General features: G+C 41.5%; 1 protein-coding gene and 1 pseudogene across 2 annotated transcripts in view; one reads left to right on the forward strand and one right to left on the reverse strand.

Moving 5' to 3' along the window:
* Fbxo25 (F-box protein 25) overlaps window positions 1-12,403 on the reverse strand; it is a 49,077-nt gene that overhangs the window by 35,897 nt on the left and 777 nt on the right. For both annotated transcript variants that reach the window (XM_004642511.2, XM_004642512.2), the window contains exon 2: window positions 7,783-7,923. In XM_004642511.2, coding sequence (XP_004642568.1) covers window positions 7,783-7,916 — 134 coding nt within the window. In that variant the 5' untranslated portion in view covers window positions 7,917-7,923. The remainder of the gene's footprint in view (window positions 1-7,782; window positions 7,924-12,403) is intronic.
* The window catches only part of LOC101577108, a 10,989-nt pseudogene continuing 7,467 nt past the window's right edge, over window positions 8,882-12,403 (forward strand).

Raw genomic sequence — 12,403 nt, forward strand, 5'->3', positions numbered from 1 at the left:
AAAGAAAAGAAAAGAAAAGAAAAGAAAAGAAAAGAAAAGAAAAGAAAAGAAAAGAAAAGAAAAGAAAAGAAAAGACACCAGAGAGCCAGACTCCTGATGTTGTTCTGGAAGGGGGCTCTCCTTCCAAACAATAACCCACTTTCCATTTCATTCTCCCTTCCTGTAAACCAAAGATATCAACCTGAATGAGTTCACTATGAATTATTGTTTCTGGTAAATTAGTGCCTTTTATAACTTTCTGATAAATCTAGCCAGGAAAATTAATGGTGTTAGTAAATTATGCACATTATACAACACTTTTTTTATTAGGAAAAGGTGAATTAAGGGGTGCTTTGAGTTTGGAATGCATTATGGGTATTTCCACTATTTCTTATAGGAAAAAGTCTTGCCTTATAACCAACTTGAGTCACAACTAGCCCTTATGAATGAATTGAGTTTGTAAGTCAAGCATCCATTCTACTTTAGGAAAAACAGCAAATGGCAGGTGTGGGGAAGCTTCAGTCCTTAAGTAAAGGAAAAAAACACTTTCCACAGTGCAGCTGCAGCTATAGCCACAGCCATGAGGCACCACTGGGTGCAGGGATGCACTCCAACCTCTGCTCCCTTCTACAACTGCATCTCATGCAGTGTGGAGCCTGCTCTAATGTATAGTGAATTTCAGAAGAAGTAGAGGTCATGGGAATTTTTAAGTTGGTGTAATATTTTGGAGGGTAATATGATGACTAGAACTTTAAATATAAAATTCCACCATAAGCATAAATAAAAATGTTAAGGAATATACCTGCTATTAAAATTACCTCAACAGTGTAGTAATGGAAGGGATGGTTTGGTGGAGGACGATGATTAGAATGTTCTTTGCATGTATTTGGATTCTTTACTTTTTGAAAGGCATATATTATTTTTGCAATTAACTTTAAAATAAAATTTGATTTTTGAAATTAGAAAAATAAGGCTAACAACACAGATCATTAATGCTAGTGTGAGAATAAATGGAGGCAGAGACATAGATCAGTGGTATAGCACCTGCCTGATAAGCATGAGGCCCTGAGTTCAGTTTCTGGTAGCAAAAGAAAAGAAAACAGACAGGGAGACAGCTCACTGGCTTAAGCATCTGCCTGGCCAGTGAAAGGTCCTGAGTTCAATGCCTGCCACCACACACAAAAAAAGAAAAAAGAAATAATGAAAAGAAAATAACCAAAATGCTGTTAGTGGAAGCTTAGATAAATAAGCTACACCCAAATAATGAAATATGGGGCTGCTCAGATAGCTCAGTGGACCAAAGTGCCTGCTTAGGCAGGTACAGGGGCCAGGGTTCAATCCCCAGTGTGCCACGCAGGCGCCGCCCCCAGGACGTGCTGGTGACTGAGACTGGGTATGTTGGCACATCCTTGTAATCCCAGTGCTTGGGAGGCTGAAAACAGGAGGATCACTAGAGTTCAATCTGTGTAGTGAGACCCTGTAAACAAATACATTAAAAAAAAAAAAAATCAATAGAAAGAATGAGATACACTGATATGAGCTGATATGCACAATTTCCAATAAATGCAAAGTGGAAAAAAAGGATGACCACATAATGGTATTAGAAGTACACTCTAATAACCAGTTCAACATAAAGGGATGGAGAGACATCGCTTGTGACCTAGTAATTCTGCTTCTGGCACAGATACTTGCAGACCCTGTGTGCAAGAATAGGGACCTAGATGTTACTGTAGTTCACACGCCCCACCCCCTTCCAGAGACATAGGTCCAGCACTACCCTTCTCCACTGCTCTTCCCTGTAGCCAACCCTCACCACACCACGAACTCCACCTTCTCCAAGCTATTGTTTCTCATGTGGGGCACTCCCAACGGCATCTCAAAACTAGCCCCAGTTCCATCTTACTTCTTGGCAATATTTTTAACACCACATAACTCTGCTTTGCTCAAAACTTGCCTTTACTGCATGTCAAGAAAGCCTAGTCCTGGGCTGGGGAGATGGCTCAGTGGAATAGGCGCTTCCCTGGCAAGCGCAAGGGCCTGAGTTCAATACATGGTTCTGAAAAAAAGAAAAAAAAAAAAAAGAAAGAAAGCCTAGTCCTTTCATCCCATGGCAACAGCCTCTGGCTTCCTCCTGATCCACAATAAGGAAGGCCTGTTGTCCTTGAATGTGGCAGTCACCCTCCTGCCTTGGGGCCTCTGTTCTTCGCTGCTCTCAGCTGTCCCTCTGTCCATTCAGCTCTGTGCCTAAGAGTTTGCTCCACAGATGCCTTCAGGGGACGCCACACTCCAAGATGTCACCTAGCACTACCCACCTAAAGCATTCCTGTCTCCGGAATAACATAAAAAAATTCCACAGGGAACACACCCTGCCCTGCTGCTTACCCAACCCTCCAGAACACAAGCTCCATAAGACATAGGTTCTTGTTTGTTCTATGTCCACATCCTGGCACTGACAGTACCGAGTAAAAGCTTAATAAATACTGTAGAATGAACAAGCATAGCATCATGTGGAACAATGAAACCAGAGATGTGTCCAGGTATGGTCCCTGCAAATACTTCATCCAGTTGGGCTGTGGTAAGACTTGTTTTGTTGCTGGCCCACGAGCAGAAAACTCAGCTCCCTTCTTTGCAGCCTCACAGGAAAGACCCACTGGCTCTACTCTAGGGTAGGTCATGGGGAAGAGAACAACACACTTGTTGGTCACTGTGAGGGCTTTAATAAAGCACAGAGCATCTCATGTACCTCAGAAAAATTAAGGAAGATCCTGGATACTTAACAGAGGAGAAACTTTTAAATCCATTGAATCCTAAGAATAAGTGATGGCATCAGATTTCCTTAAGTATGTAGGGAGCAAAAACCTGCAGAAAGTGGAAAAGGCAGCATCAATGCCCATGAAGAGGTTAGTACTTGATCCACAGAGCACAAAAAAGAAGGTCAAAAAGTATCCAAGTTAGGGCTGGGGAGATGGCTCAGTAGGATAAGCGCTTGACTGGCAAACGCAAGGATCTGAGTTCAATCCCCAGTTCCGCCAAAAAAGAAAAAAAAGTATTCAAGTTATCTGTCCACTGAGTGACCTAACGAGCATCTGTGTGAACAGGGCAGGCAATGAGTGAGTCAGCGGGACCCCAGCATGGGGTGGTGGAATCTTTCTGTTGCTGCTTAGGGCTTATACCTATAAGCTCCCCCCCAAGCCTTCTGGGAGTTTTTGAGGGTGGTTGGATTGTGGGTACAATACTGAATTATGGATATGACAACTGGATTGGCTTAGCATAGTTGTGATGGGTTATTGAAGAGAGAAGTTCTTCCCTGGCTGTGAGGGGCAGTGGCCAAAAGGCTTGCAGCCTGAACAGAATATAAAGGGAAATAAAGAAAGCAGGCTCACTGTCTCTTGCCTGCCTGCCCTCCCACTGACTGTTTATCCTCCACTATTCCCTTCTGCCATGGCACCTTGCCTTGCAGTCAGCCCACTGTAGACTGAAATCTACAAACTGTGAGCTTTCCTCCTTTAGTTTGTGGGTATCAGATATTTTGTCCCAGCAGCGAGATTTCAGCTAAGCAGCACAGCACCTGCCTGGCAAGCGCACGGTGTTCAATTTGATTTCCCATGCAAAACAAAGAAGAAAGAAACAGACTAAGACACTAATGTAATGATTGATGCAGAGTGGGAACCAGCATAAATCATAATAAAAGACTGGAATGGAAGTAGGATTCTGACAAGAGTACTTCTGAAACAACAAGAACACTGGACTAGTAGCTGGCAAAAAGAGACACAACAAAGACTTTCACAGAGTAGGAAAATCAGGTCAGCAGATGAAGTGGTTGTCAGGAAACCTAGACCAAGGGGATTGTAAGGTTGGCACGCCTGAACTCATGGTTTCAAATGTTAGAGTCACTGAGGAGCAGCCAAAATAGCCAAGAGAAGACAATGAAATCCTAGAAACAAAAAGATCAGCACCAGGGTCAGCAAACATGAGTCCATAGATGGACACTGAAACCACAGGGCAGTGGCAGGGTTGAGGCAGAAAAAAAAGAACATGATTCTTTGCACACTCTGAGATCTCAGTAGGTAACCATGCCACTGGCTACCTACACAGATCAGGGACTAAAAACCTTGGGCTGCTTCTTTATATCCTCTGGGAGGCATGATTTGCTGCTCATTTACAATGAGGAAATTAGTAATTTATAACTGATAGCAAATATAAATTTAGGGAAGAGATAAGAGTGAAAGTATGGGGCTGGAGAGATGGCTCAGTGGTCTAAAGCACCTACTTAGAACAAGCTTGGCAAAGCACAGGGACCGCGGTTCTATCCCCCAGCACCACATGCCAGCCAGCCCCGCCCCCCGGTGGGCTGGGCTGAGCTGGCCACACACAAAAAATAAATAAATAAATAAATAAAGAGTGAAATAAAGTCAAAGACAGGAGTTTACAATCCAAAATAAATCATTATATAAGAAGCAATAAATAACATGCTTGCCTAACACATGTGGTAAAAAACTCTTCAATCTCACCACAGAGGAAGAAAGAAACAAAGGGAGGAAGGCAGGCAGGCAGATATACTGGAAGCAGTATTTTCTGAGTGTCACAATGAAACAAACTATTTGCATCACTTAATTATATTTTTCTTTGTGGTCACACATACATACACAAAAATATATACGGAAGGTCAAATGGGTTTTACCAAAACCTACAAGACTCTACAGAACCTACAGGGAGACACATATGACAAGTTTCATCAACTCACCAGACACAGGATGACCTGTGAATTCTAACCCCTCAGGGCTATGACAGACCACGTCTACATTTTCAGACAAGAATCAACAGCACAGTTTCTTCAGTCTTTGTCGCTGGAGGGATCCACAATTCAAAAATACTTTTTATAGAACGCAGCTAATTCTAGAAGGGGCTAAATTGATGGCAATCTCCATGGTTATACCCAAAGAGAGTCAAGTACACAAAATAAGCCTTAAAAAGAGTATTACTAAGTTTTCTTTTATTTATTTTTTTCTTTTTTATGGTCAGCTCAGCCCATCCTGTGGGCGGGGCTGGCATGGCATGTGGTGCTGGGGATCAAACCGAAGTCCCTGCATGCTTGCTTAAGCAGGCGCTTTAGACCACTGAGCTATCTCGCTGGCCTTAGTATTTACTAAGTTTTAAACAAACAAACCTGTGGTAAAAAGATGCCAATGAACTACTGTGGAGAAAAATGCCCAGGGGGGGCTGGTGAGATGGCTCAGTGGTCTGGAGCACCTACTTGGAACAGGCTCGGCAGAGCACAGGGACCGCAGTTCAATCCCCCAGCACCACATGCCAACCAGCCCCATTCCCTGGTGGGCTGAGCTGGCCGCGCACACGCGCGCGCACACACACACACACACACACATAAATAAAATTTTTTTAAAATTGTAATAAAAAAAGAAAAAGAAAAACTCCCAGGATCTTGAGTGACACACATGGCTGAGCACAGGGATCCTGAGGGAGGTCAGTGTCCTCCATGTGTCATCTCAGCCATGCCTGCTACCTCACAGAAAAGGGAGGTACGAACAGGTAAGAGTCTACAAGTTCTGCTTCACAGCTCTCAAGATAAACTATCCCACATAAACTGTGAGTAATGCATGGCTATAATCCCAGCACTTGGAAGGCTGAGGTGGAAGGATCATAGGTTCAAGGCCTACTGGGACTACATGGCAAGTATAGTGCCCTTTGTCCTTGGGAGTGCTCCTTCCTGTTTATACAGTGTATTGACCTCTTATTTGCCCTGACCCCCTGCACGCAAACTTAGTGCCTGGTAAATGCTGGCCATTTCCACTGGATCTTGGCTGGCTGTCCCCTCCTCCCTTGTATACATCCAAACCTTATGAATAAGAAGAGTTACCTAGAGGGGTGTGAGGTAAACTTTGTGTGTCATGCTATGTTCTGCAGAAAGACATTTCTGCATTTCTGTAAATTCTAGTAAGTAATGCCTCTGCAATGAAGAACTAAGTATTCAGAAAAGGGTTTAATATCTGCTGCTGCAGCATCACTGGCTTTGGCAGTATCATGACGCTGAATGAATTTGTAGCTAGATGAATGGCCTAATTTCACATTTATTTTGTCTGAACTTTCAATTCTAAAATGAAGGGAATCTAAGCAACAACAATATTTTAAATCTATTTTCATCTGTGTTTAAAAAAGTACATTAACATAAAATCTTGATCATCTACACTATATATATTTTTTAAACTATGATCATTGCTCTAAATTCCACTCCAAATAAAAGAACTGGAAGTGCTGCTTCTCAAAGGCTTGTGGAGCAAGATAGGTTTATTTTATTGAGTCACTTAAAATGGCAGTTGCAAGTCTGGAGATACAATTCAATGGCAGAGTACTTGCCTATTTGGGGTTTAATTCCCAGTAGCAGAAAACAGGAATTGTGGTTACACATGGTTTTATTTAGTCAATTCTAGGTTCAAAGTTAAGCAACTTGTTCTCTTGGGAAGGAAGCAAGCATTGGATACCCACTAAGTCTTGGGTGGCCCACAACCCTCCCCAGATTCTGACTACCACCTAGACAACTGAAAACTGTGTAACATTAATCCAATACCAACAATGTTACCAACCTCAAACTTTATACCATTAATGTTAAATAAAATTCATAAAGGTAGAAAAAAAAGCAAATATACTCTTAATAAATGTTATTTGCACTAATAATATTTGTTCCAATATAATTTCTACATAATATAATATAAATATAATTTCTGTTCCAATACTACAAAACTGGTCTCTGGTATAAAGCTGCTAAACTTCTGTTTAGGAAAAAAGATGGTCTAGCACATGCATTTGCTACAAATGCAAATGTCAAATAAAAACATTCAGTAAAATCCATGACTAGACCCATGGCACTCCAGAGGATGAGGGCTCAAGACTGTCCTAAGCCTCTACTTTCTCAGCTACCACTGAGCATGACTGCTGGTAACTGCAGTATCACTGCCACCTGCCTTGCTTCTGTGTTCATGCAATGTTAGATTTTTAACTAGTCACATGGCCACACACAAGACAGACCACTACACTAGCCTCCTGGAGGCCAGTGTTTCAGCCAATGCAATGAGGGCACACTTGTGTATAATTTGTGGCTCCTGTTGTCTTATCTATGTCCCCCACTAGAATGCAGACAAGGTGGATGATGCACCTTCTCAGAACTTGCAGATGAAGCTGTACTCTCAGGATGGCTGAGAAACCTGACAGAATGTCACTCAGCCCCTGATAATGTCACCAAGCAATATCACTACGTTGTCTTATACTTTTAGGTTTTTTGTGTTAGGTAAGTCTATTACTATGTCCCTAACATATTCTGAGAAAACTGCGTATTTTAATTTCCTCACGTTCCTCTGTATACTGTGGGATTAAATAAAATTTCTAGCTCCTACATTATTGTGAACATCATGTGTTTTCAATAATAAAGACCATACAGGGGCTGGAGAGATGGCTCAGTGGTCTAAAGCACCTACTTGAAACAAGCTTGGCAAAGCACAGGGAACTCCGTTCGATCCCCCAGCACCACATGCCAGCCAGCCCCGCCCCCTGGTGGGCTGAGCTGGCCACACACACACACAATAAATAAATGTAATAAATAAAAAAATTAAAAAAAAAAAAAGACCATACAGAACATTAGGCAATCCACCAGGCTTCTCCATTAGCAAAATAACTCACTTCACACATTCTGATGGACAATTTTAAAACTATAAGTTAGGGAGCTCTGCAGGGACATGAAAAAGAGGTAGGCCATAAATGTCAGGCTGGCATCTTCTGCTGGCTGTGACTTACAGGTCATGAGTGACAGTACACCGGCTGTTCTCACTTTCAAGCTCCTGACTACAGGAATCACATCTTTTCCAGCCATCTTCAGTTTTAATCCAACTCCACCCAGGAGATCTCCAGTCCTGACCCAGAAATGGCATGGTTCTCCTGCAAAAAAGGGTAATTGAAAAAAAAAAAAAAAAAAATATATATATATATATATATATATATACACACACACATATATATGTATTATATAAAAATTAAAATTTTGTTTTCATTAAGAGCATTTGTTCATTGAATTAAGAATTTCCTACTTAACATTTTGATGCCTGCTCATCAATTTTTTTTTTTTTTAATTTTAGGGAAGGGTCTACAGGGTGTTCAGGGTCTCACTACTAGGTTGGACTGGTAGTGATCCATCTGTTTACAGCCTCCCAAGAGCTAGGATTACAAGCATGTGCCACCACGCCCAGTCTCACTTGCTATCTCAGAGCACCCCAGGGGTGGGGCCAGCATGGCACGCCCAGGAATTGAACCCCCAGCCCCTGCGCTTGCGTGCAGGCGCTTTAATCCTCTGAGCTATTTGGCTGGCCCAACATTATTAATGTTGGCTAGCCAATGGTGGTGAGACAGTGCTGATGACATAGTACTTTGGTCATGTCTAAGTGATAAAATGAGGGCAGTGCTCAATACTACATGTCAGGACAGCTTACAAGAGTTGACATCTAAGCTTCTACCTAAAGAGCAAGCAAGAGTCACAGAATCATTTCAAAGAGTACACCTGCTACCACCAGTTCTGGGCAACATACCTGGAAATGCACTCACATTTACCACCCATAAGTAGGCTACCTGGGGTGGAGCTCACCAAGAGGAAGTGGCATGGCCAGAAGTGAGAAGACATGATGACCAGATAAGACAGAGGAGTCAGGCTCTATTCTGAGATCAATGTGGGGGCCAAGAGACATATCGGTTGTGATTTGATCAGATTTCAGCTTTACAGGGAACTCTGGTTTGCACCAAGGATACAGGGCTGGGCACAGGGACTGGAGGCTATAAAGTGGTGGCTTTCATGGGAGTGAGGGACTAAATCAACACTGGGAGGTAGAGCAGACAGCACTCCAGGATGGGCATGCAGGAAGAAGTCATAGAAGACATCCCAATTTTTACTGCAGAAAGTACAGTAGGCTTATGTAAGGGGAGAGGGATAGGAGATGTTGATTTGTTTTAAGATATGCTATTGTTTCACACACTAAAATCCAGTTATTAAAATTGACTTATAAATATGATGCAACAAAGTGGGCATGGTGACATGTGACTGTAATCCCAGTTACTTGGGAGGCTGAGGCAAAAAGGTCTCAAATTCAAGGCCTGTCTGGAAAACTTAGGGATACACTGTCAAAAATAAAATAAGAAATAAAGTAAGAAAGGGCTAGGGATATAGCTCAGTAGCAGAGTGCTTTCTTTGCATGCATAAAGCACTAAGTACACTCTCTAGTAATGAAATAAAGAGAAAAAAGATGCAATAGATATTACAGCCTCATGAAGCTTACTTGCAAGAGTGAGACCTCACATACTAGCTCTTCCCGGTGACTGGATTTCCCTTCCTCTTGGTCAGTGGTTTTCAAATGCACTGATACCACTGTCTGGAAAGTTGTAAACTCATGAGTGTATAGCTCCATCTTAGACCAAATTAAAATAATCAGTTATTTGGGAGGGAGACCTAGCACTACAGACTCAAATCCCCCCCCCCCCGCCAGCCTTCCCTGACCACCCTGTGCAAATGCTCCTTTCTGCTGTCCAGACCCCAACCCATCAATCTATACTGTTCTCTAGTGTGCACATCCAACAAGGGTCATTTGGAATAACTTCTTTTTACCTACAAGAGAACACCTCTTGTCTAGCTCTGCACCCCAGTTACTTTGAACGAAGTCAGGCATCTATCTATTTACTAAATGAATGAACGTATATACCTTACGGCTCGGAAAACAGAAGCTAGTGAATACAGGAAAAACACCAACATTCAATTTCACAAAATGTAGCAGACCAGCGATAAGACCCCAAGGAACAACAACAGGTCAAGGCGAAGTGGGTGAAGATAAGCTAAGAAGGGTGAAGTGTGAGACCAGAATTTATATGACAAATGTGAGGAAAATAAGAAGAGATTGGCAGAGATGGAGAACTCTGGAGGTCAGCAGGGATTGGTACATAAGATGACCAAATACAGGTCACAGAAGATTTTGTGATCAAAGGTGTTTGAATTCTATTCTCTGAATAAAAGTCTCTGAGCAATGTGTTAGTGTTGTTTAGAACATAGTCATCCTATAGGGCCCATAAAACAGATCAAAAGGGAGAAGAAAATTTTTTAAAAAGCTCTTTATATAACACACCCTTACAACTCATGTCCTTCACAAACTGCATCCTTGACTAACAAATTACTTGATTTTGATGACAGGGCTAGAGATATAGCTTGTGGCACTGTATCTCCCTGGCAAGTGTGAGGTCATGAATTTGATTCCCAGTACCAAAAATAAATAAACATCGATGACACACTAATATTGCAGTCAATCTACACAGACACGATACCCACTCCCTATTTAGCATACTTATCTCCTGACTTCAAAAATCAATCTTAATAACATTATGCCAGTATGATATAATGAACTTGAGACTTTCACCCCTCAGCCTCCTAAGTAACTGGGATAAGTCACATGTCACCGTGCTTACTTTCTTGCATCATTGTCATAATTTTCATCACTGTATTTTAGTATATCAAATAAAGATCCAGTATGGCATTTCTAATAACATAAACAATTTTTGCAACCCCACAATACAGTAATTGATTCTGACTTTAATAACTTTGTGGAAAATAAATATTGTTCAGTCTGAATTTTTGGGCTAAATGTTTTTCTTTTTAAGGATTGGCAGAAGTCTAATTTCAAGATTGTATCATGGTAATAGAGAAAGCCCATGCCCCAGATGTTTCTGCTCCTCTGTAGAGCTGCATATTTCAGATTTGTCATAATCTGCTCTTTCAGTCATACTATTTTACATTATAATCAGTATTGTTCATGAACCAAGGGACAGACTGTAGAAGCAGATTTATGTAAAGACAATCATAGGGCTGAGGATACAATTTAGTGGTAGAGTGCTGACCTAGCATGTGTGAGATCTGGTTCAATTAAAAAAAAAAAGTTGTAATTTCCTTTCAAGGTTTTAAAAAATATGTATGACTTAAACTTTAGCTTAGCAGTATAGATATGTAATACATAATATTTACATTCCTTGTGTTGGATTAGTAGATGGGCATAACACATTCTAATTCTTTTTTAACATCCCCATCCCTTCAGTTTCAAAAGATAAGGAAATCATAACCTTTTATGTGACCAATATGACCGCTTAAGTAATGACTGATCTAAATATAAAAGTACATAAAGATGGAAATCAAAACTCTAATACATTTTAAAAAGCTACACGTGCATTTGTTTTTCAGAAGAAAAAAAGAATGGAATAACCAGTACTTAACAGTAGATGTTATTATTATTATTGCAATTTTTGGAACTGGCAATCAAACTCATGATCTCTTGCTCGCTGATGAGCTGCCTTGTCGCTGAATAGCTCAGTGGCATAAATGCCTGCCTGGCAAGTACAAGGTCCTGAGTTTGATCCCTGGTATTAAAATATATATATATATATATATATATATATATATATATATTCACAAACTGTAGTGCTGCCCAGCATGGCAGAGTACATCTGTAATCCCAGCACTCTGGCAGCTGAGGCAGGAAGACCAATGCGAGTTGAGGTCAGCATGATCTACAAAATGAGATTCAAGGCCAGCCTGTACAATGAAACTCTCTCAAAAAGACAAAAAAATAAATGCTGAGCATGTCAAGCAGGAGGTACATATATGTCATAATGAAAGTAGCAAAGCAGCCTCAAATTCAGAGAACAGTGGTAAAGGAATTTATTTCCCCTTCTCTAGTTTGCATTATGAATTCTGAGAAAATGATTTTTATTATTCTGGAATAAGCAACAGTGACTAGTCCCCAATTTGGTAAGCATTTAATTTTTCTTTATTGCCCTCTTTCTAAACAACTTAAAGTCAAATACTTTAGGGTCAATGGCTTACAAGTGTGAACAGATGATCCAGAAAGGATAATAAAAATTGCAAACTGCAAGCTGAACTTCAGAAATGGGATTTACACCAAGAGATAACCACATATACTGCAAAGGATAGGAAGAAATATATCAGAAAAGAGTTAAGAAGAATACATGACTTTCTGAGAAAGACTATATGATAAGGATTTGATTAAGGCAAGAAGAGAGCTTTAAGGGGCAGATGGTTCCCTAGATTCCCCAGTCTGTACAGGCCCAGGGTTGGAGGCAGAAATCAACTGTAAAAGACAACATGCACTATCTAGGAGAAGACGCAAAATCCTCAAGTCCCTGCGAGAAAAACCGCAGGGAAGATGGCAGAGAAGCGCTGGCCAGCAGGCACGCAGGCACCTGACCACCCGGAGGAAGCAGGCTTGCGCCGGCCAGCCGTCCCAGGCCAGCGGCATGGGAAGGGGGATCCCCGGTGGAGCCTGGGCGGGCGAGAGGCAGGCGGGCGAGGGGCGGCCGGGCGGGCGAGGGGCGGCCG

Source organism: Octodon degus, unplaced genomic scaffold (genome assembly GCF_000260255.1).
Source record: "Octodon degus isolate 3935 unplaced genomic scaffold, OctDeg1.0 scaffold00155, whole genome shotgun sequence".
Taxonomy (NCBI): Eukaryota; Metazoa; Chordata; class Mammalia; order Rodentia; family Octodontidae; genus Octodon; species Octodon degus.